Source organism: Erythrolamprus reginae, chromosome 6, assembly GCF_031021105.1.
Source record: "Erythrolamprus reginae isolate rEryReg1 chromosome 6, rEryReg1.hap1, whole genome shotgun sequence".
NCBI classification, from domain to species: Eukaryota; Metazoa; Chordata; class Lepidosauria; order Squamata; family Dipsadidae; genus Erythrolamprus; species Erythrolamprus reginae.
The window spans coordinates 62,125,640-62,149,361 of NC_091955.1; the positions used below are offsets into that span (position 1 = coordinate 62,125,640).

A 23,722-nucleotide genomic window follows, 5' to 3' on the forward strand; every position below is an offset into this window, starting at 1 on the left:
ACTAAACGATCCTGAGACGCGGGAACACCGAATGGTGGGGGTGTTTGGCGTCAAAAGATCAGCCAGGTGGGGAACTGCAGGAGGAGGAGAGAGAGGAGACAGAGGGCTAGAGGGCTATGGGAAAACAAAGAGGCCAAGGAGGAGAGTACCATTATGGCCATCAAAGGAGCATACTGTGGCTGCATGGAGGTTTGGAATGCCATTCTGGCTATTGCTGGGAACACAACAGACTGGACATGTTAATTTATGAGATCTATAGTAATGAGACTCTGCTGCAAAATTACTGGGAATCAACGGAGGGCCGACCAGTGCGGTCTGGAGGCACTGTAAGAGTGGATGGGACAAGAGAGAAAGATCTGAAATCATTGACACTAAGGAGTCTGAGAGACAGGGAAATTAATTTAATAACCAGCATACTCGGGATAAGGACATTCTACCGCCCCTTCTCTGAGGAGTGGGGGAGATATAGAATGACTCTTGACTCTGAGCAAATTGTGACTTTACCACCTGAGACCTTGGTGCTGTTGTTATTTGCTGCTGACTGGGTTCACTTTAATCAACTGAATTGCTACACTATTACCTATATTTTATATATTCTATATTTTCTATTTGTATTTATTTCTTTTTATTAGTATTTTAACCTCCAGTATTTTAATTATAAATTGATTCATATTTTAACTAAATTTTTTGGGGGGACTGGGGTGGGCATAGGGTGTATGGAGCAAATGATTGGTATGGATGGGACGGATGGGATGGGTGGGGTCATAGTATGGGTGAGATGAATGGGAGTGATGTAAATAATACACTTGGCCAACCTGGCGCCGGAGAGGCAGGAGGGGGAGGGGCAGCTATCTCTGGGGTGACAGAGGGTCAGGATATCTCAGTGCTGCTGGGGAGAGGCAGATATGGCGGGAGCCACGGAGCTAGCCGTTCCAGGGGAAGGAGGGATCGTTGCTTAATAACGATCCCTTGTTCCGGCTCCGTGAGCTCAACCCAGAATACTGGTGATGAGTGTAAGTCTGGCCCTGGGCTCAGGTTGCTGCTACTCAATGCCAGGTCGGTGGTAAATAAAGCTCTCCTCATCCGGGATCTGATCCTGGATGAGGAGGCCGACCTGGCATGTGTAACTGAAACCTGGCTGGGCCCAGAGGAAGGAGTTCCTCTCTCTGAAATTTGCCCAGCCGGGTTTCAGATATGGCACCAACCTCGACCCCGGGGAAGGGGGGGAGGAGTGGCTATTATAGCCAGGGAGAGCCTTTGCCTGCGTAGACTCGTTACTCTGGAGATTGTGGGTTGCGAGTCCCTCCTGGTGAAGTTGGACTTAGGGGTTCAGGTGGGCTTGTTTCTCACGTACCTGCCTCCCAGCTGCGTGGCACAAGCCCTGCCTGTGCTGCTCGAGGAGGTAGCCGGGCTGGCGGTGGGGTTCCCTAGACTTATTGTCTTGGGGAACCTCAACCTGCCGTCACTCGGCGAATCCTCTGGACTGGCACAGGAGTTCATGGCCACCATGGCAGCCATGGACCTGACCCAAGTAGTTCAGGGTCCGACTCATGGGGGGGGGCACTCACCCGACATGGTATTCCTCTCTGAGCAACTGAGTAATGGTCTGAGACTAAGGGGCTTAGAAGTGTTGCCTTTGTCATGGTCAGACCATTTTCTACTGCGGCTCGACTTCCTGGCTCCAATCCTCCCCCGCAGGGAGGCGGAACCAATTAAGATGTTCCGCCCCAGACGCCTGGTGGATCCAGATGGTTTTCAGAAGGCGCTTGGGGTTCTTCCAGATACACTCGTCCACAGTTCGGCAGAGTCTCTGGCTGAGGCCTGGAACAAGGCTGCAGCGGAGGCCCTTGACCGAATTGCGCCGCTGCGACCTCTCCGTGGCGCTAGACCCCGTAGAGCTCCATGGTTCAACGAGGAGCTCCGGGAGTTGAAGCGCCAGAAGAGACGTCTAGAGAAGCGATGGAAGAAGAGTAAGTCCGAATCCGATCGAACACTTGTAAGAGCACATGTTAAGACTTACAAAGTGGCGCTCAAGGCGACAAGATGCGCGTATCATGCCGCCTTGATTGCATCAGCGGAATCCCGCCTGGCCGCTCTGTTTAGGGTAACCCGCTCCCTTCTTAATCAGGGGGGAGTTGGGGAGCCCTTACAGAGTAGTGCCGAGGACTTTAACACGTTTTTCGCTGATAAAATCGCTCGGATCCGGGCGGACCTCGACTCCAATTGTAAAACAGAGTCAACTGACAACGAGTCAGTCGAGGTGACTGGGGCTAAACGTCTTTGTCCATCTGTCTGGGAGGAGTTTGACTTGGTAACACCTGATGAAGTGGACAAGGCCATTGGAGCTGTGAGTTCCGCCACCTGTTCACTGGATCCGTGTCCCTCTTGGTTGGTTTCGGCCAGTCGAGAGGTGACACGGAGCTGGGCCCAGGAGATTGTCAACGCCTCCTTGGGGAGGGGGTCCTTTACGGCCCTTTATAAGGAGGCACTTGTGCGCCCCCTCCTCAAGAAGCCTTCCCTGGACCCAGCCGTGCTTAATAACTACCGTCCAGTCTCCAACCTTCCCTTTATGGGGAAGGTTGTTGAGAAGGTGGTGGCACTCCAACTCCAGCGGTCCTTGGAAGAAGCCGATTATCTAGGTCCTCAGCAGTCTGGATTCAGGCCCGGCTACAGCACGGAAACTGCTTTGGTCGTGTTGATGGATGATCTCTGGCGGGCCCGGGACAGGGGCTTGTCCTCTGTCCTGGTGCTTCTTGACCTCTCAGCGGCTTTCAATACCATCGACCATGGTATCCTTCTGCGCCGGCTGGAGGGGTTGGGAGTGAGGGGCACTGTCCTTCAGTGGTTCTCCTCCTACCTCTCCGGTCGGTCGCAGTCGGTGTTAGTGGGGGGTCAGAGGTCGACCTCTAGGTTTCTCCCTTGTGGGGTGCCTCAGGGGTCAGTCCTCTCCCCCCTGCTATTTAACATCTACATGAAACCGCTGGGTGAGATCATCCAAGGGCATGGGGTGAGGTATCATCAATATGCCGATGATACCCAGTTATACATCTCCACCCCATGTCCAGTGAGCGAAGCAGTGGAAGTGATGTGCCGGTGCCTGGAGGCTGTTGGGGCCTGGATAGGTGTCAACAAACTCAAACTCAATCCAGACAAGACGGAGTGGCTGTGGGTCTTGCCTCCCAAGGACAATTCCATCTGTCCATCCATTACCCTGGGGGGAGAAACATTGACCCCCTCAGAGAGGGTTCGCAACTTGGGCATCCTCCTCGATCCACAGCTCACATTAGAGAAACATCTTTCAGCTGTGGCGAGGGGGGCGTTCGCCCAGGTTCGCCTGGTGCATCAGTTGCGACCCTATTTGGTCCGGGAGTCACTGTTCACAGTCACTCACGCCCTCATCACCTCGAGGTTCGACTACTGTAACGCTCTCTTCATGGGGCTACCTTTGAAAAGTGTTCGGAAACTTCAGATCATGCAGAATGCAGCTGCGAGAGCAATCATGGGCTTTCCCAAATATGCCCATGTCACACCAACACTCCGAAGTCTGCATTGGTTGCCGATCAGTTTCCGGTCACAATTCAAAGTGTTGGTTATGACTTTAAAGCCCTTCATGGCATCGGACCAGAATATCTCCGAGACCGCCTTCTGCCACACGAATCCCAGCGGCCAGTTAGGTCCCACAGAGTGGGTCTTCTCCGGGTCCCATCAACGAAACAATGCCACTTGGCGGGACCCAGGAGAAGAGCCTTCTCTGTGGTGGCCCCGGCCCTCTGGAATCAACTCCCCCCAGAGATTAGAACTGCCCCTACCCTCCTTGCCTTTCGTAAGCTACTCAAAACCCACCTCTGCCGCCAGGCATGGGGGAATTAAGACTTCTTCTCCCCCTAGGCTGATACAACTGTATGTATGGTATGTTTGTACGTATGCTGGTTTTATACATTAAGGGGTTTTAAGTTAGTTTTTAGTATTGGATTTTTACTGTATATTGTTCATGTATATTGTTCATGACTGTTGTTAGCCGCCCCGAGTTTTCGGAGAGGGGCGGCATATAAATCCAATAAATTGAATTGAATTGAATTGAATTGAATATGTTTATAATAAGCAATGAAAACACATATCAAAAGATAATAATCTATTGCCTAAAAATAATAAAGCTAAATGAAAAATTGAAAGATTAGATATTTCCCAAGTACTTTTGGTGAGTAAATGTACTTTAAATAATTTAATGTGTACAATGTAATTTTAATCCCAAATTAAAAATCATGATCAATCTATTCTTCTGAACATGATATCAATATTTATAAAACTATAAAAGTTTAATTGCAACTTTCAGAATATGTTGATACACATGCAAAGCTCCTAAGCGTGAAGAAGAATGACTATATGTCCTTCATTTACAAGTCAGTTACAATGCTAAAGATGAACCATGGACTACAAGTGGCCAATTAGCACATATGAGCTATTAGATGGCATTAGTTTATCTATCATTCATCTTTATTCACCTACTAGATAAAATGGGTCTTTTTAGCAATAGAGCACTATACTTCTACAATATTAGTTTTAAGACAATAGACAAGACATCTTCTTAACTCACTGCTATCCATACTTTCTACATTCATTTTTCTCTTATAAGCTTCCATTGAGTAAAATGATGATAGAAGCTCATTTTACTTTGAACACTGTTCTAGCTTGACTTGCCACACAATCTTCTTGCTGACTAGGGGTTGTACTTTATGACTTTTATTTCTTTAGCCATGAAGAGTGATTATCAAACTAGTAGGACTGAGGAAAAACTTTGAGAAGATGATTGCTTTCTTTCTTATTTGCTTCCTTGTTTGCTTCTTTGCTCCATTGCTCACTCATTAATTCATTCATTCATTTATGCATCACTCATTCAATCATTCACTTTATATAGCCATCAATCTCACATTCGTCTCTGGGTAGCTCTAAATAATTTAAAACATCTCTGAAAAACGGGGGGAAAGTACAAAGAAAATTGGCAAAAAGAATCCGAACTACATATATGAACTGAATAAACAAATTCTTGCAGCCAACCCACACTCAGTAAAAGACCTTGGAATACTAATATCAACTGACCTAAGGGCTAAAGCCCACTGCAACAATATCGCCAAAAAGGCTTCCAGAGTTGTTAACCTGATCCTACGTAGCTTCTGCTCTGGCAATCTCTCACTACTGACTAGAGCCTACAAAACCTATGCCAGACCCATTCTCGAATACAGCTCATATGTCTGGAACCCACACCACATCTCAGACACCAACACTCTCGAAAACGTCCAAAGGTATTGCACCAGAAGAGCCCTTCACTCCTCCACTCAAAACAGAATACCTTACGAAAATAGGCTAACTATCTTGGATCTTGAAAGCTTAGAACTGCGGCGCCTAAAACACGACTTAAGTATTGCCCACAAGATCATATGCTGCAACGTCCTTCCGGTCAACGACTACTTCGGCTTCAACAGCAACAACACAAGAGCATGCAACAGATTCAAACTTAATATTAACCGCTCCAAACTTGACTGTAAAAAATATGACTTTAACAATCGAGTTGTCGAAGCGTGGAACTCATTGCCGGACTCAGTGGTGTCAGCCCCCAGGCCCCAACATTTCTCCCTTAGACTCTCCACGATTGACCTCCCCAGGTTCCTAAGAGGCCAGTAAGGGGCGTACATAAGTGCACTGATGTGCCTATTGTCCCCTGTCCAATTGTCTTTCCTTATCTCATATATCATATATTTTCTCTCCTTCCCTTCTACTTCTCTTCTTTCTTACTTTCTATCTTTATATATATTACTTAATGTCTATTCTCTTTCATATGTATTGTATATTGGACAAAGAATTAATGAATGAATGAATGAATGAATGAATAAATAAATAAATAAATAAATAAATAAATAAATAAAGCAAATAAAAATATAAACATGTTAAAATCATTAAAAACAATATAATCTGCTGCCATATTCACAGCATTCAATGTAACCACTCAGCAGATTCTACACTACAATTGGATGACCAAACCTGGTTGTCAAAACCAGCCCTTCAAAAGGTCAGGAAGGTCCGGAACAATGTAATCTCCAGATGGGTTATGTTCCAAAGGGTGATGGGCACTAGGACAGAAAAGTTCTCCTCGGGGTCATCAGACATTATTTCTTAACAAATGGGACAGTTGGACCTAATGGAATGGATAAATGTAACAGGAGAGAGGCAGTCCCTCAAATAACCCAATCCCATAAGCCATGTAGGGCTTTATAGTTCATAACTAGCACCTTGAATTGAATTCAGAAGCATGGTGGCAGCCAATGTAGTTCACAGAACAGAAATGTAGTCTAGTGAATGAAAGATACATAGCAACTCATCACCACATTTTGTGCCAGCTGCAGCTTTACTCCTCAGTCTCATAGTACATAGAACAGTGTTTCCCAACCTTGGCATCTTGAAGATATTTGGACTTCAACTCCCAGAATTCCCCAGCCAGCTTTCACTGGCTGGGGGATTCTGGGAGTTGAAGTCCAGATGTCTTCAAGTTGCCAAGGTTGGGAAACACTGACATAGGGCACATTACTGTAATCCATGGAAGGTGATCAAGGCATGAATGACTGAGATTAGAGTGTCCAGATTCAAGAAGGGGTGCAACTGGTACAAAACACAAAGTTGTGCAAAGGCCCTCCTGGTTACCACTGCTATCTGCTCTTCAATCAGGAGTTGTGGGTGAAGGAGATTTCTCATAAAGCCTGTTTGGAGGAGTGCTACCCTACCCAGAGCAAGGTGTCAGTGTTAATTTGGAGCAAGAAGTTCTGCCCTCTATTCCTCCTTTTCAGGATCCTGGAGGGTTCATTTCTCTGCTCCTACTCCTGTTAAACATCTATATGATGAGCCGGGGTGGCACAGCAGGTAGAGTGCTGTACTGCAGGCCACTGAAGCTGACTGTAGATCTGAAGGTCAGCGGTTCAAATCTCATCACTGGCTCAAGGTTGACTCAGCCTTCCATCCTTCCGAGGTGGGTAAAATGAGGACCCGGATTCTGGGGGCAATAGCCTGGCTCTGTTAAAAAAAAGTGCTATTGCTAACATGTTGTAAGCCGCCCTGAGTCTAAGGAGAAGGGCGGCATAAAAATTGAATGAATGAATGAATGAATGAATAAATGAATGAATAAATGAATAAATAAATGGGGGGGAAGCATTTTCTGCCATGGGATGAGGTATCACTAGTATGCTGAGCATACTTAGTTATACATCTCTGCTTCTGGTGAATTAAGTAATGCTGTTCATGTCTTATCTTGCTAGAAGTTTCCAAAACACAACGACATTCAGTCTTGAGCTGAAGCATGTTATTCCCCATTCCAGATTCAACAGCAAAGAATGGAAGCACATCTCCTATCTTGCTCATGCCTGAGATAACCCAGTAGTGCAGTCAATGCAGTTTCAATATCATACCCAGGTTTGAAACACGGTTGGTAGAATTCCACATAATCCATTTCATCCATGATCCTCCAAAGCTGTTCCATAACCATCTTCTCATCCCTAAAAGCCTTCTCTGTGGTGGCCCCGACCCTCTGGGACCAACTTCCCCCCTGAGATTAGAACTGCTTCCACCCTCCTTGCCTTTCGTAAAGTTCTTAAGACCCATCTCTGCCGTGAGGCATGGGGGAACTGAGACATCTCCCCCGGGCCTATACAGTTTATACATGGTATGTTTGTGTGTATGTTTGCTTTTAATAATGGGTTTTTTAGTGTTTCTTAAATTATTAGATTTGTTCTTACATTGTCTTTGTTATTGTTGTGAGCCGCACTGAGTCTACAGAGAGGGGAGGCATACAAATCTAATTAATAATAATAATAATAATAATAATAATAATAATAATAACAATAACAATAACAATAACAATAACAATAACAATAACAATAATAATAATAATAATAATAATAATAAAATGGAAGACTGGACACTATATGGAAATTATCTAATATAGTTGTATCCATCAATGGCTTTTGAGGAAGGAGTGAACCAATGACTCTTTAATTGATTGAAGACAGATATTAAGATATTGCAGAAACATGACTGTTTTTTAATAGATATGTGTATCTTCCGGCACATGGATACTTGCATGCACCCCCACATCTGGAACCGACTTCTGTCCTGTTTTCTTGAGGTAATACATAGTTCCTGATCTAGGAAGCTATATTTTATTCTATTAGCCTTCCTCTGTTTGGGTGCACACTTTCTTATCAACATTTATTTTACAGAATGGCAAGTTTTAGTTTGTTTTTTTATTGCATCTGCTTGGGTTTTTATTTATTTATTGGAATGTTTATTGTATTTTATTATATTTAATTTTGTTTGGACACCTTGGGTGACACAAAAGTAACTATAATAACTATTAATAAAAGACATAAACTATCCAGCTATATGCTCAAAACTGAAAAAGTCATGCTGCATTCATGTCAGCACCTAGCTATGAAATGTTGTTCATAGAAATAATCATTTCAATTATTGACCAACCTTATAAATTGAAACAAACTAAAAAATGAAGTGAGCTCAGAAGTCGTTGTAAACCAACTCTAAGATGTAGTATGCAGTGCTTATGTAAAGGAAAACTTATTTAAAAGACTCCATGATACAGCCAATCAGATTAAAAGACTCCATGATACAGCCAATCAGATTAAATCAACTTTGGTTTTCGCTATTTTTATTTACTTAACTTTTAATAATTCTGTGGAAGGGAGGTGATTTTATAGAGCTTTGCTTTTTCTCAAGTAATTGTTAATGGTTACAAAAATAAAGAAATATTGAAAAGAATTTTCCCACTTGACAAGGACTATCTGCCTGCTGCACAATTTTAGAAGCAAAACATTTCATTTCAACCTATTCTGGAAAAAAAAGAGTATGTACTTCCAAATTCCAGCTACTCGCATGAAAAATATAGGATATGAACAATAACATTAAAAGGAAAACAAGTTAGAAGATATCTTGTTTACAATTTATTTGGACCATAATTCATTCCACCCTTATTTTTCAGGCCTTGTGACCTGAAGATGAATTTATAATCCCACAACAATGATGTAGCATAAATAAACAGATGAAACAATCCAGCAATGACAAAAAGTATCAATGTGATTATCAATCAGACACAAGGAGACAGCAAGGGTCAAGTACCAACCATGCAGGCATAGAGCTGCTAATTGGTCAATTACATTTGTTTGTAGCCAACCAGTAGCTATTAATTAGGCATTGCTGATTTCACTCTTCTTGGGCTTATCCTCATTGCCTTGTTGCCAGAACAGACCCCCAACCATTATTTAAGATAGGAACAGATGGTGTTACCCTCCATGTACCCTCTATTCATCATAAATAATATTCAGCATGCTTTCCTGTTACAGTTTTAAGGTACTCTTTTCCCACTATGTCACCTCAGATGCTTCAATCTGGCAATTAATCCGTGGAAGAACTTGCCTCCAGAAGTTGTGAATGCTCCAACACTGGAAGTTTTTAAGAAGATGTTGGATAACCATCTGTCTGAAGTAGTGTAGGCTTTCCTGCCTAGGAAGGGACTAGAAGACCTCCAAGGTCTCTTCCAACTCTGTTATTCTGTTATCCTTATGGCTAGAGCAGCTTCCTTACAAGCTAACCATAGCAGTTCATTGGCTACTTCACAGGGTTAGGAACGTCCTGTCAATTGAGTCAAAATGGGTGAACAGTGCAGTCAGGCGGTAGGGAAAGCAAGTAGGATGCTTGGCTGCATAGCTAGAGGTATAACAAGCAGGAAGAGGGAGATTATGATCCCACTATATAGAGTGCTGGTGAGACCACATTTGGAATACTGTGTTCAGTTCTGGAGACCTCACCTACAAAAAGATATTGACAAAATTGAACGGGTCCAAAGACGGACTACAAGAATGGTGGAAGGTCTTAAGCATAAAACGTATCAGGAAAGACTTAATGAACTCAATCTGTATAGTCTGGAGGACAGAAGGAAAAGGGGGGACATGATCGAAACATTTAAATATGTTAAAGGGTTAAATAAGGTTCAGGAGGGAAGTGTTTCTAATAGGAAAGTGAACACAAGAACAAGGGGACACAATCTGAAGTTAGTTGGGGGAAAGATCAAAAACAACATGAGAAAATATTATTTTACAGAAAGAGTAGTAGATCCTTGGAAGAAACTTCCGGCAGACATGGTAGATAAATCCACAGTAACTGAATTTAAACCTGCCTGGGATAAACATATATCCATCCTAAGATAAAATACAGAAAATAGTATAAGGGAAGACTAGATGGACCATGAGGTCTTTTTCTGCTGTCAGACTTCTATGTTTCTATGTTTCTATGTTTCAAATTGGCAACCCATGGGCTGGATGTGTCACATGTAGGCCACGCCCACCCAGACTCCGTGAAGGAGGAAAATGTTGCGATACGTCACGTGAAGGTAACATGGCTCTGCGAGTTTCACATCTGTGCTGTAGTTGCTCTGAAGTTGCATTTCCTGCGTAGTTTTCCTATTACAGCAGTATAGCCAGCATATAGAATGTTGCCAGTTTAAAACTCAGCACAGTTTAAAACTCATGTTTGTCTTTCTCTGAACCAACTAGCTTTTCCCCTGGGCTTTAAAAAAAAAATAGAAAACTCCAGCAGTGAACCATCTCATTTTTTCTTCTGACCCTTGAAGTTATAATGTTTTGCAACTTGGGAAACAATGAAGCAAATGCCCACAAAAATATTTTAAATATGAATAAACATTAAGTATGTAGTAAGAAGGTGGGGATTTTTTATGAACTAATTGGGAAGTATTACTGACACTTCTCTTTAGATACTTAACTAATTTAGGGTATGCATTCTAAAAAGCTGGTACAGCATGTCTTTAACACCCCTTAGTGCAGCGGTCCCCAAACTACAACCCACAGGCTGCATGCGGCCCGCTGAGGCCATTTATCTGGCCCGCAGGTGAGTGACAGGAACACAGGATGCCTCTGCATCCTTTGCTTCTGGCCACTGTTCCCTCTAGCGAATAGGGAAGCTGGGAGTCGGAGTTGGGGCGGGGAGTAGCAAGGAAGTGCGGGGAAGCCTTGCACCAGTTTTCTGATTGAATGGGAAGCCGGCTCTGTTTTCTGAATGGGGATTGAATGGGAGTCCAGGATCGGAGGGTGGAGGCTTGTCGGGTGAGTCCTCCGCAGGGAGAGAAGATGGAGGGTGAAAGAGGGAAAAGATAGAGAGAGAAGTGGAGAGAAAGAAAGAAAAGGGAAAGAGAAGGGAAAGAGAGGGAGGGAAAGTGAAGTGGAGAGGAAGGAAGGAGGGAGGAAGAGAAATAGTAAGAGAGAGAGTGAGAAAGAGAGAGAGCAAGAGAGAGAAAGAAAGCAAGAGAGAGAGAAAGAGAGAGAGAAAGAGAGAGAAAGAGAGAGAGAGAAAGAGTGAGTGAGAAAGAAAGCAAGAGAGAGAGAGAGAGAGGAAATGAGACGAAGTACAACACCAATTATATTTCTAACTTATTAATCATTGTGCCAAAGTGCTTCCTTCTTTCTTTATACATTTTTCTATAAACCAAGAAAACCTTGTATAGCCAATCAGATGTTAACAAAAGAAAATTAAAAAGAAAACATAAACATATATGAATTTCAGACTTCTTCTCCCCCTCTAAATAGTACATTCCCATTTTGTTTTTTATTTTAAAATAAGGTATATGCAGTGTGCATAGGGATTTGTTCATAGTTTTTTTAATAGTGTGGCCCTCCAACAGTCCGAGGGACAGTGAACTGGCCCCCTGTGTAAAAAGTTTGGGGACCCCTGCCTTAGTGTAATGAAGGCATGATAAGATGTGGGGAACAAATCTCAGTATCCTAAGAGATAATGGTAAACAAACATTACTAGACACAGGAGAAAAAGGAGTCAGAATCCCTCTGAGTAGACCCTCATTCCTTCTGTGAAAATCTCTGCAACATAATTTTCATGATTGTTTTTCAAGTTAAACCACAAAAAGCTACAGTCTACATGCTGTTTCTATGTGTTATGTCATTTCTGGATCTCAGTAAATATATATATATATATTGGACATTTTAAAAGAGAGATATCCACATGCAATTCAAACAGCTTGACTGTACTATTTCTAAGTGGCTAAGAAGAACCTACTCTCTAATTATCCATCCTAGCTTTACTGTAAATGAATTTTTTGTATGTTTATATTTCAATCCTTTTTAATGCTTTACATATATTTACACTAGAAAATGGCTCAAAGAAATAAACATTAGATAACTTTCCCATGGAAGCTCCACTGCATTTATTTATTTTATTATTTATTAATCTAATTTTATATAGCTACCTTTTTACCAAAAGCAATTCTGGGAGGCACAAAATAATCAAATAAAACAATAACAGTATAAAATATAAAAGCCATATTAACAAACATCATAAAAGCCAAAGAGTTATGTTAGTTCAGAGCTTATCTGCCTACATACATACTTTCTTCCTTCTTCGTTCTTTTATTTGTTTCTTGCCCTGAGGTTTGCCCTTATTTTAAGGATATTTGTCTGAAAATGTTTGGCTATATCATGTGCATCAAACTTGCCACGTCACATTGCCATCATGTGACGTTTCATGACATTTTCCCCATTCACAGAGCTGAGGTGGATGTGGCCTATGCATGACACATCAGTTTGACACCTCTGGGCTATATAAAGGCACATATCAATGCAAATTTATAACTGTTTTTCTTCTAAGTCTGAAACTGCATTTACGTGGTCATGATAAAATATATACTATGAAATTACACATTTTCTACAATTACTAAATAACTAGCTATGTTAGTCTACTGCAACAAAAACAGCAAAGAAACTTTCAGCACTTTCACAAGTGATATTTGTGTGATGTTCACTGTTCTGGACTACAGAAAGTTTATGTCATAATGAAATTAGTCTTTATACCACTACAAGATTCTTTGCTGATTGTGAAATTAATATTTATACACCAGATTAGCATAGCAGTGTTATTTTCATTACCATGGTACATACATCTATTTTATTCCATCAAAACAATTTATGTTTTTTTCCCTCTCTCCTGAAAATGCTGGCAGGCATGTAATTTCAATTCTATCTTCCTTTGGACCTCATTCCCTGTGAGTATTTATAATCAGATTCAATAGGCAACACGCTGTATTACAGAAATCATTTACATTAATGGGGACAGATATGGAAAACATAAATCTTAGAGTCCTCAATCAAATTATTTTGTATAGAACAAAGTGAAAGGCAGACTAAATAAAGGAAAAGTTTCCTTAGGTTTCTTTAATTGAGGTGGAAATATTTGACTTCTAGATGTACAATTGGACAATTTGTATATAACATTATATGTTGTAAGCTACCCTGAGTCCTCAGAGAGGGGTGGCATATAAATCCAATAAATAAATAAATAAAATACTTAATTTGAAAAGTTTCTACAGTTGTTTAAAAGTGAAGTGATAGGATAAAAACAATTTAACTTTTCCTTTTATTCAGTCTGAATCAAGACCCAAGAACATTAGCTCCATATCTTTCCCTAGAGTCAGCAAACTGTAGCTATTATAAATAGCTATAAAGCTATTTGATAACTACAAAGCTGTGGTTTACCTCCATTAATAATTGAGATCACAAATGTTCCCCTTTCAATTACTACAGGAGGATTTCATTTTTTTAAAATAAAAGTTTTTCCTGTTGCATATGCCACCATTCTTATCGCTTTAATCCCACTACTCTTACCATCATGCTATAAAGAAATTCCTTCACCCCAAATCCAAATGAGTTCTTAGAAACATAGAAAACTGACGGCAGAAAAAGACCTCATAGTCCATCTAGTCTGCCCTTATACTATTTCCTGTATTTTATCTTACAATGGATAGATGTTTGTCCCAAGCATATTTAAATTCAGTTACTGTGGATTTACCAACCATGTCTGCTGGAAGTATGTTCCAAGCATCTACTACTCTTTCAGTAAAATAATATTTTCTCACATTGCTTCTGATCTTTCCCCCAACTAACCTCAGATTGTGCCCCCTTGTTCTTGTGTTCACTTTCCTATTAAATACCTTTAACATATTTAAATGTTTCAATCATGTCCCCTCTTTCCCTTCTGTCCTCCAGACTATACAGATTGAGTTCATGAAGTCTTTCCTGATAAGTTTTATGCTTAAGACCTTCCACCATTTTTTAAGCTCATCTTTGGACCCATTCAATTTTGTCAATATATTTTTGTAGGTGAGGTCTCCAGAACTGAACACAGTATTCCAAATATGGTCTCACCAGCGCTCTACACAGCGGGATCACAATCTCCCTCTTCCTGCTTGTTATACCTCTAGCTATGCAGCCAAACATTCTACTTGCTTTCCCTACTGAAACCACTACCTCTAAATCCTTCTCCCTCTGAAGTTCTTGAGACAAAACAAATTGGGCTTGATGCTATTTTTCCTCTATTTGTGGGGGGAAGCTTGAATAGCCAGCAAGAGTTCTAGCTACCATAGAAACAACTAAACTGAAACGTCAAAGGTGAATGAGAGGAAGAAAAGCGTTCTGTTAGCCCAGCAACTATGTAACCAACTTGATGTGGGAAGAAAAAGAGGATGTGCCTCAGTAAGATACTTCGCAGACTGTTGAAACATGGCTTTATATCTTACATTTATGCTTAACATGACAGGATAGACAGTAGTGTCTCTCTTATGACCAAGAGAGACAATTGACATTACCTATTTCTATGGATCCACAGATCTGCCACTTCTTTATACAAAAAAAAGGCATGCAATTTCTTAGAATTACCATTTCCTTATGGTCAATCTCAAGAGGGCAATATTAGTTCTGCTAATGGGAAATGGAATACTTTTTAATAGGAAAGTGAACACAAGCACAAGGGGACACAATCTGATGTAAGTTGGGGGAAAGATCAGAAGCAACATGAGAAAGTATTATTTTACTGAAAGAGTAGTAGATGCTTGGAACAAACTTCCATCAGACGTGGTTGGTAAATCCACACTCACTGAATTTAAACATGCCTGGGATAAACATATATCCATCCTAAGATAAAATACAGGAAATAGTATAAGGGCAGACTAGATGGACCATGAGGTCTTTTTCTGCTGTCAGTCTTCTATGTTTCTAATACCATACTACAGGGGTCCTCAAACTTAGCAACTTTAAGACTTGTGGACTTCAACACCCAAAATCCTCCAACCAGCAAAGCTGGCTGGAGGATTTTGGGAGTTGAAGTCCACAAGTCTTAAAGTTGCCAAGTTTGAAGACCTCTGCTACTACCGTATATCATCATTCATACCACAGAAAGGTTTGAAAGGAAACTATAACACAGAAATACAATAGGTAATTGTAAGAACTGACTCTTAATGAAGAGATTAGTCCCTACAGTTGAAATAACAGAATAGCACTAATTAATTTGGAAGGATTAATATAATAAAGGGGGCAAAAATTATATTAGAATGCAAACAAGGGAGTTTACTAAATCTTTCTGCAGTACACTTATATACATATGTTCATAGCACGCCATGATTTAGATTACATAGATTCAGATCTATGATATGTAAATTATCAGTCCCCTGGCCATCAAAGGAATTTATATTATCTGTAATATCTTCTAGTTTTGAAAGTCATATTTTTTCTCCTCTAATCAATTCAGTCAGCCCTGCATTGATAGCATTTTTGTAATTCATATATTCACATCTTTTAAGTTAAACAGTATATGAAAATAATCTGTGATGTTTTCTTTAAAAAAAAAATAAAGCCGTCTCAAAATTAATGAGCAATAGCTTCCCAGCAGCTTTGTAAAACTTGGGAAAATCAAGATCTTTAAAAGTTTTCTCTAGATAATTTTCAAATCAGTAGCATATTTTCTCTTGTGTAAGTCTGTCTGTCTGTCTGTCTGTCTGTCTGTCTGTCTGTCTGTCTGTCTAGTCAATCTGTCTGTCGTGTGATTTTGAGAATTCATGCATTGGTAAATGAATAATAAGAAAAACAATATTTGATGAACTGATATAAACCCCAAACTATGGCACCTGTAGTGGGAACACTGACATCACCAGCTTTAATCTAGGACCATAATGAAAAAATGTATAGTGCAATAACCTAGAATTTACCTTGTCTGCCATGATCATAGAGGAGCCTCCATGGATTCCTAGAATGGGTGTGAGGGTCTGGGCAGAAATGAAGTCCAGGATCTGGGCAATAGCTTCCTGGTCGGTATCATCAGCAAACACCACACCTTGCACCCTCCGTTCAGACATGATATCGCAGATGCGGGTGATGATGCTCTTGGGATCTGTTTCATTCATGGCAACGAGTTCCACCCGAGGTATGAGGGAGAGGTGATGGAAATCATCCTTCTTGTGGGCATCTGTGATAGCTACTTCATCAGAGGTACCCACCAAGACGACAGCAATGCCAATGCTGGGATGGTTCTTTTGAGCCCAAGCCATACCGCCTGTTGTTGCTAAGACTGCCAGCATAAGCCAGAATTTTGAAGAATAGCACTCTGCTCTGGGCCTCATCTTCAGCTCTTACACTCCCTGAAACGAGACAAAAAACCCCCAAAAGTTTCAATAACATATATATAAATCACAGAGATTTAAGCACTCACAGGCTTACACTGTTAGCCATGTTACTTATAGAAAGAGCTGTGGTGCCGCAGTAGTTAAAGTACAGTAATGCACGGTAATTCAGCAGTTCGATCCTGACTGGCTGAAGGTTGATTCATCCTTTCATCCTTCCAAAATTGGTAAAATGAGGACCCAGATTCCTGTGTTTTATGCTGATTCTGTAAACCACTCATAGAGGGCTACAAAGCACTATGAAGCAGTATACAATGTTCCCTCGCTTTTCGCGAGGGATGCGTTCCGAGACCGCCCGCGAAAGTCGAATTTCTGCAAAGTAGAGATGCAGAAGTAAATACACTATTTTGGGCTATGAACCGTATCACAAGCCTTCCCTTAACACTTTAAACCCCTAAATTGCAATTTTCCATTCCCTTAGCAACCATTCAGATTATTACTCGCCATGTTTATTTATTAAAGTTATTAAAAAATATATTTATTAAAGGCAGACAAAAGTTTGGCAATGACATATGATATCATCGGGTGGGAAAAACCGTGGTATAGGGAAAAAAATGGCAAAGTATTTTTTGATTAATATTTTTGAAAAACCATGGTATAGATTTTTCGCAAAGTTCGAACCCGCAAAAATCGAGGGAACACTGTATAAATCTAAGTGTTATTGCTATTGCTATGAAGATACAGATTATTGGTCTATATAACTTTACATTTTTTGTTTTGTGTGACAAAGACTTTCCAAGATTTCCATGCTCCTTTCCAAGGAGGGTTTTTTTTCTCATCCCATTGTCTAACATTGATTAATATCATCCCCAAAACACATACACGTATACACAGAGCAAGTGAGCAAGCGAAAGAAACATCTGGTGTTGGTTATTACCAAAACTTATTTACTATGACTTCTTTCAGACTTCAGTAACCATTGAGGAATTTTTTAAAATTTTATTTTATCAATAAAAGTATGTGGGGGAGGACTAGGGCTCTGATCAGAAAGATAATAATCAAATCTGTAGTTACTAACTATTGTTCTACCTTAAAATCACATGCTGAGACATTAATGTCCTCTGGGGATCCTTATGAAATTATTTCAGCTATAGCTCTAGATTATAATTAAATTCCCATTTATTTTTCCAAAGTAACTTGCCAGCAGTTTCCCCTCCCCCCAAATAATTCAAAAAGAAGGTAAGAAAAAATCCCTTGACAATAAAATTTCTCTCCTACCAACTTGGTGTTCCTTGAAGAAAGTTTGAGGTATTCTTTTTTTGATCGTTTTAATTATAAATTGTCCTACTAATTTTCATTATTAATTATAAAGGCAAATTAATACTTTCACAATAAGGAATTGTAGTGAAAATGTCTTCTGTCAATACTAATTTTTTTTAAAAAAATAATCTACTAGCCTCAGGTTGTATTTATTTTGTTTTTCAAGAACTGGTACTGGTTGCCTTAGTTTCAAATCTTAGAACTGGTAGACATCAAACCAATACTATAGCTGATATATTCTGATTCATGCCTTGGAAATGTTGTCTTTTTCTAAACAATGAAATGATGAAGACCTATGAGGTCATCAGTGCAACCCTACTAATGCCACAGTCCTCCCTTCAGGACACTTTATCTTGTTTTAATAACATTGAGCTCTTTTCATCTGCAAAGCTCTTTCCAAGCCACATCTTATTAATCCTCATAGTAACCCGGTAGCATACATATTGTTATCATTGTTTTCAATGTCTGAAAATCATAGCATTGAGGTTTACCTTGTAGGTTCTAAGGCATCATTTATCAGTAAAAATATAGTAGTAACTGGCATGTAAACTGATGCTCAAGCCACAGATCAATGCTACTTACTTTGCTAATATAAAATCCTGAAATGATTGGAAAGTAGTACAATTCAAATCTAAAATCTGGCCTAATTCTCCTGTGGTGATTTATAATATATCACAAGTGGTCAGATTATCATTAAATTCTAAAAGCTCTTTTCTTTCAATTGCATCAGAAGCTAAGAGCTCAGGGCAACTTGCATAATCTCTTTGATTACAATCCATCCCTAGATTCACCATTAGATTCCAGATAAATATCAAGAGCCAGAGAGGAAAACATTACTACACTGAAGGGAACCTCTTTACTAATAAAGTAAGTGAGATGAATCTAATACAGTTTTGTATTTCATTTAGTCCAGGGGTGTCAAACTCAAGGCCTGGGGACCAGATCTGGCCTTCAAGGTGTTTAGATCTAGTTGTAGTGTCGCTCTGGAAACAGCAAAGGATGGAGATTTAGAAGCGCCCCCCCCCCCCCCGCCCCTAAGCTCCATTTTTGCTGACAGAGGGTTTCAGGAAGCTGTCACAGCTGAAAATGGAGCTCCGGAGACCATTTTAGTTGGCAGAGCATTCAGGCCACCACAGGCACCCCTGACACGAGTAACATCAAACTGGCCACACCCAAACTGCCCCCCCCCCAAGGTGAAGCACAATTCTGATGCGGCCCTCAAATGAAATTGAGTTTGACACCCCTGGTTTAGTCTAAATAGAACTAAAAAAATTGCTGCCCATGCAGTAACCTCACTACAGATATAGTCCCATGATAATAAAATAGTCGTAGAGCAAGAGTGTCAAACTCAATTTCATTGAGGATCGCATCAGCATCATTTGACCTGAGGGGCTGGGATAGGCATGGCCAGCTTGACATCACTCTTGTCAGGGGCGCCTATGGCGGCCCGAACGCTCTACCAATGAGAATGAGCTCCTGAGCTCCATTTTTAGCTGTAATGGCCTCCTGCAATTCTCTGCCTGCAAAAACAGAGCTTGCGAGGCTCTTGCAAGCTCCATTTTCCACTGTGATGACCTCCTTCAACCCTCTGCCAGTGAAAATGGAGCTCAGAGGGCCACAAGCTCTGTTTTCGCTGGCAGAGGCATCGCAGGCTGGTCCTTCGCTGTTTCCAGGGCAGCCCTCTGGGTCATATTTAAGCACCCCATGGGCCAGATTTGGCCCCTGGGTCTTGAGTTTGACACCACTGTCCTAGAGGATGCTGTCGCATCATATGTGCCCAATGCTCCCAATAAAATATTCTGCACAATCAATCTGTCTTCTCCTACTTAATGGATATTCTCTGATGAGATTGGTAGAAAAATATAAAGGAATAGTTTCCTAGTGGAAGACCATGACATATGGATAACCTCTTGTTCTGTTTCACAATAGAAATCCCATCAGCAAGCAGTGATCACATTAATGGTACTAAAATTACACCTATGTATGAAACTCACTCAGTGCCCTCAAAAATTATTGTCAAAACCATTAAGCTATCATTAGACAAATTATCATTGGACAAATGGGTAGCTATAAACAGTAAATTGGACAAATAAATAAAAACAAAACTCATACCAATAACAGATATTGCTACTACTTTTCTATTTCCAACAGGAATCATATCCACTTGCCAAACGTGAAAGGAAAGAGTGCATGAAATATCTACTGACATCTTCAAACTAGAAGACCTTGAGAATCTGACAAAATGTACTGCTAATTTGAGTAGGGCAGAACTGTTGCTATCAATGGCTGTTGATTGATTATATGCCATCAAGTTATGTCAGCATTTAATTAGCACATAGATAGACCTGCTTCCTAAGCTAGCCTTTCAGATCTTACAGTTGTGTACCCATTCTACTGGAACCAAACCCATTTGTGTATTTCCTTCCACCTTTCTCCATATTGTACACTTATTCAAATAATGCCTCTAAATTTTATAATTTGAGTCTGATCAAATGAGAAGTCTGGATTAATTTGTTCTATGTTCCATCTGCTTACGTTCTTGCCCATCCATGGTATTCTTGGGAGTCTTCTCCACACCACATTTCAAAGCATCAATTTTCTATTTTGACTCTTCAAAGATAGAGTAACACTCCATAGAGTGACAGAGCAAAACTACTACTGCATGATTCTGATCTTTGTGGATACAGACATGTTACTGAGTATCTTTTCCAATCCCTTCATGGCAAACTTACAATTGTTCATTTGTTTGCTATTTCTCTGCTGTTTGTTCCTTTTCTGCTGATAATCAGTTGTAAACACTGAAGTCATCCACTATCTTAATATCTTCATTGTCTATTTTTTATAATTATTAAAATGTATATAGAAACCATCTTAATGCCTCTGGGTAGCTAACAAAAAAAAGCATAAACCATGTATAAAAAAATAAAAGACAGACAATTAAAAAGCATAGCCAAGGCTCCCTTACAAAATCTTTAAAACATAAACCTGTCAAGCATAAGGAAAAACAAGAGATCCAGACAGTTCAAATGGGTATAAAGATTTAATGAGGTTTCGTGAGCTCTCTACAAGAATCTGAACTACTAATGGCCAAGGGAAATTAGCAAGGAATGCAAGGTGGGCAGGAGTTAATTTTTTTGTGGACATTTAGGGACTCATGGCTGATGATGCATTTGACCCCTCCCTTGGGCTCAATCTGGTCATCTCCTACAAAAACCACAAGCTCACAAATTGGGCTCCAACACCTAGGAGGAAAACCAAGTTGTAAAAGGCCAGTAGAGTTGAAGCCATCCAAATCTCAGAGGGGGCTGTTTCATAGGGCAGGTATCTCAAAGAGATGACCAATTCCTTCACTGGAACATGCCCACTCTTCCAGATCTGGTGAGATGGACCAAAACTACTAGACAGGCAATGCTGTAAGTAACCTGCCCCTGCCATTTAGTCCTTTAAAGATAACAACCAGCACAATTAATTACATTCAGAGCAGTTGACATACAGCATTGAAGTTACACCAGGACATCATGGTGCATTCAAAACTGCATGTGCCACAGCTTTCTAGACCATTTGAAGCTGCCAAAAGTTTTTCAAGGAAACCCCATATAGAGCACATTACAGTAGTCCAGACAGAAGGTCCTTAGGGAGTCCCTAGGACCGTGATGGTGAGCTATGGCAGAAGTGCCACCGGTGACACACGGAGCCATATCTGAGGGCACGCAAGGTGTTGCCCTATATCAGCTCCAGTACACGTTTGCACTGGTCAGCTGATTTTTGGCCTGCTGGAAGGCAGGGGGGAGACAGTTTTCACCTTCTCCATGCTTCAGGAAAGCCTCCTGAAGCCCAGGGAAAGCGAAAAATGTCATAACAGGCCTATCGAAAGCATTGAAACAAATTTTTGGTAGGCCCCTTGGGCCCGTTTTTCACCATCCATAGCCTCCAGAGGCTTCTGTGAAGGGGTAACATGGATGCATGGGGGGGACATTGTATTATGGGTGTGGACAAGCACGTGTGCACTATCACAGGCACGCACACACTTTTGGCACCGGAGCATAAAAAGGTTCGCCATAGAGTCCCTAGGGATATGGGCAGCATACAAATTGAACAAATAGGTAGGTAGGTAGGTAGGTAGGTAGGTAGGTAAGTGACTAAGCCACCAGTGACTGAAAGCAGTCCTCTCAATCAAGGAATAGGCTCAAGTGGCAAAAAATGAATTTGTACATGTAAAATTTATTTATTTATTTATTTATTTATTATATTTGTATGCCGCCCCTCTCCGTAGACTCAGGGCGGCTCACAGCAACAATAAAACAATGTACAACAAATCTAATAATTTAAGAAAAAACACTAAAAAACCCATTATTAAAAACAAATATATATACAAGCATACCATGCATAAAGTGTATAGGCCCGGGGGAGATGTTTCAATCCCCCCATGCTTGATGGCAGAGGTGGGTTTTAAGGAGTTTACGAAAGGCAAGGAGGGTGGGGGCAGTTCTAATCTCCGGGGGGAGCTGATTCCAGAGGGTCGGGTCCACCACAGAGAAGGCTCTTCCCCTGGGTCCCGCCAGACGGCATTGTTTAGTTGACAGGACCCGGAGAAGGCCAACTCTGTGGGACCTAATCGGTCGCTGGGATACACAAGGGAAATACACAAGGGAAAGGGGAGAGTTATCAGTGTAATGTTATCAAGGTAGCACAGGACATTGATATTTCTTCGTTCAGTTTAGAAACCATTCTCATTTTCTTCCAATTTTTCCTTTCTCAATACATATAGGTACGAAAGGGAGGGAGGGAGGGAGGGAGGAAGGAAGGAAGGAAGGAAGGAAACACAGTCTTGCTTCACTTCTTTCCTGACTGCAGACAGTCTCTTTTGCTATATACTGTGGCTTATTGTCCTGTATGTGAGTGAAAACAACAATGTTCTGGGATTTCCTTTTCCTAAGCACATTCCAGCTTGACACGGTTGACACAATCAAAGGGCTTTCTATTGTTAATGAAACACACATTGACTTATTTTGTATTCTTTGTCCTTCTCAATTATTCAGCATGTATCAGCAATATTGTGTCCTGTTCCTCTGCATTTTCTAAAATGGGCTTGAATATCTAGCATCTTTATTTATTATTTATTTATTTATTCGACTTCTATGCCGCCCAATCCCGAAGGACTCAGGGCGGCTTACAACATAATAACAATACAAAAAGATGCAGCAATAAAAAAGAAGTTGAATATAAGCTCTAAAAAACTAACCCCAATAAAACCCATTTATATAAAGACCAATCAAATCTTATCTTCCCTTTCCCCATAGTACTATGCTTTGCATTAGACCAGTGTTTCCCAACCTTGGCAACTTGAAGATATCTGGACTTCAACTCCCAGAATTCCCCAGCCAGCATTCGCTGGCTGGGGAATTCTGGGAGTTGAAGTCCAGATATCTTCAAGTTGCCAAGGTTGGGGAACACTGCATTAGACAATCTGAAACATTTTTTGTTACAATATGAAATTAAGCATATTTTATAATAATTTGAACACTCTGTTAAATCTTCTTTCTTTAAAAATGATTATTATATTGATCGCTCCAAAATCAGTTGACCACTGTGTCATTCTCCAGATCTTCTGGTATAATTTGGTTAGACCCTTTGCTGATTATTCTCCTCTGCTTGCCATATTTCTAAACATATTTCATCGATTCCTATAGTCTTCTGACTTCAGAATAACCAATGTGCCAAGATCATTTTATCTTCTAGCAGTTGTAAGTAGGGAATATATTTTAAGACCGTGGTGCCCAACCTTTGCAACTTGGCAACCAGACTGAGGTTGGGGAAGGAAAACTGGCACATGTGAGCATACATGTTATTGCCCACCACTTGCACAGGATGAGCTGCATG

At 40.8% G+C, this 23,722-nt stretch overlaps 1 protein-coding gene across 1 annotated transcript in view; it reads right to left on the reverse strand.

Annotated features, from left to right (window-relative positions):
* Window positions 1-23,722, reverse strand: part of GRIN2B (glutamate ionotropic receptor NMDA type subunit 2B) — a 404,998-nt gene that overhangs the window by 305,125 nt on the left and 76,151 nt on the right. Inside the window, exon 2 of the mRNA XM_070755979.1 lies at window positions 16,112-16,540. Coding sequence (XP_070612080.1) covers window positions 16,112-16,522 — 411 coding nt within the window. The 5' untranslated portion in view covers window positions 16,523-16,540. The remainder of the gene's footprint in view (window positions 1-16,111; window positions 16,541-23,722) is intronic.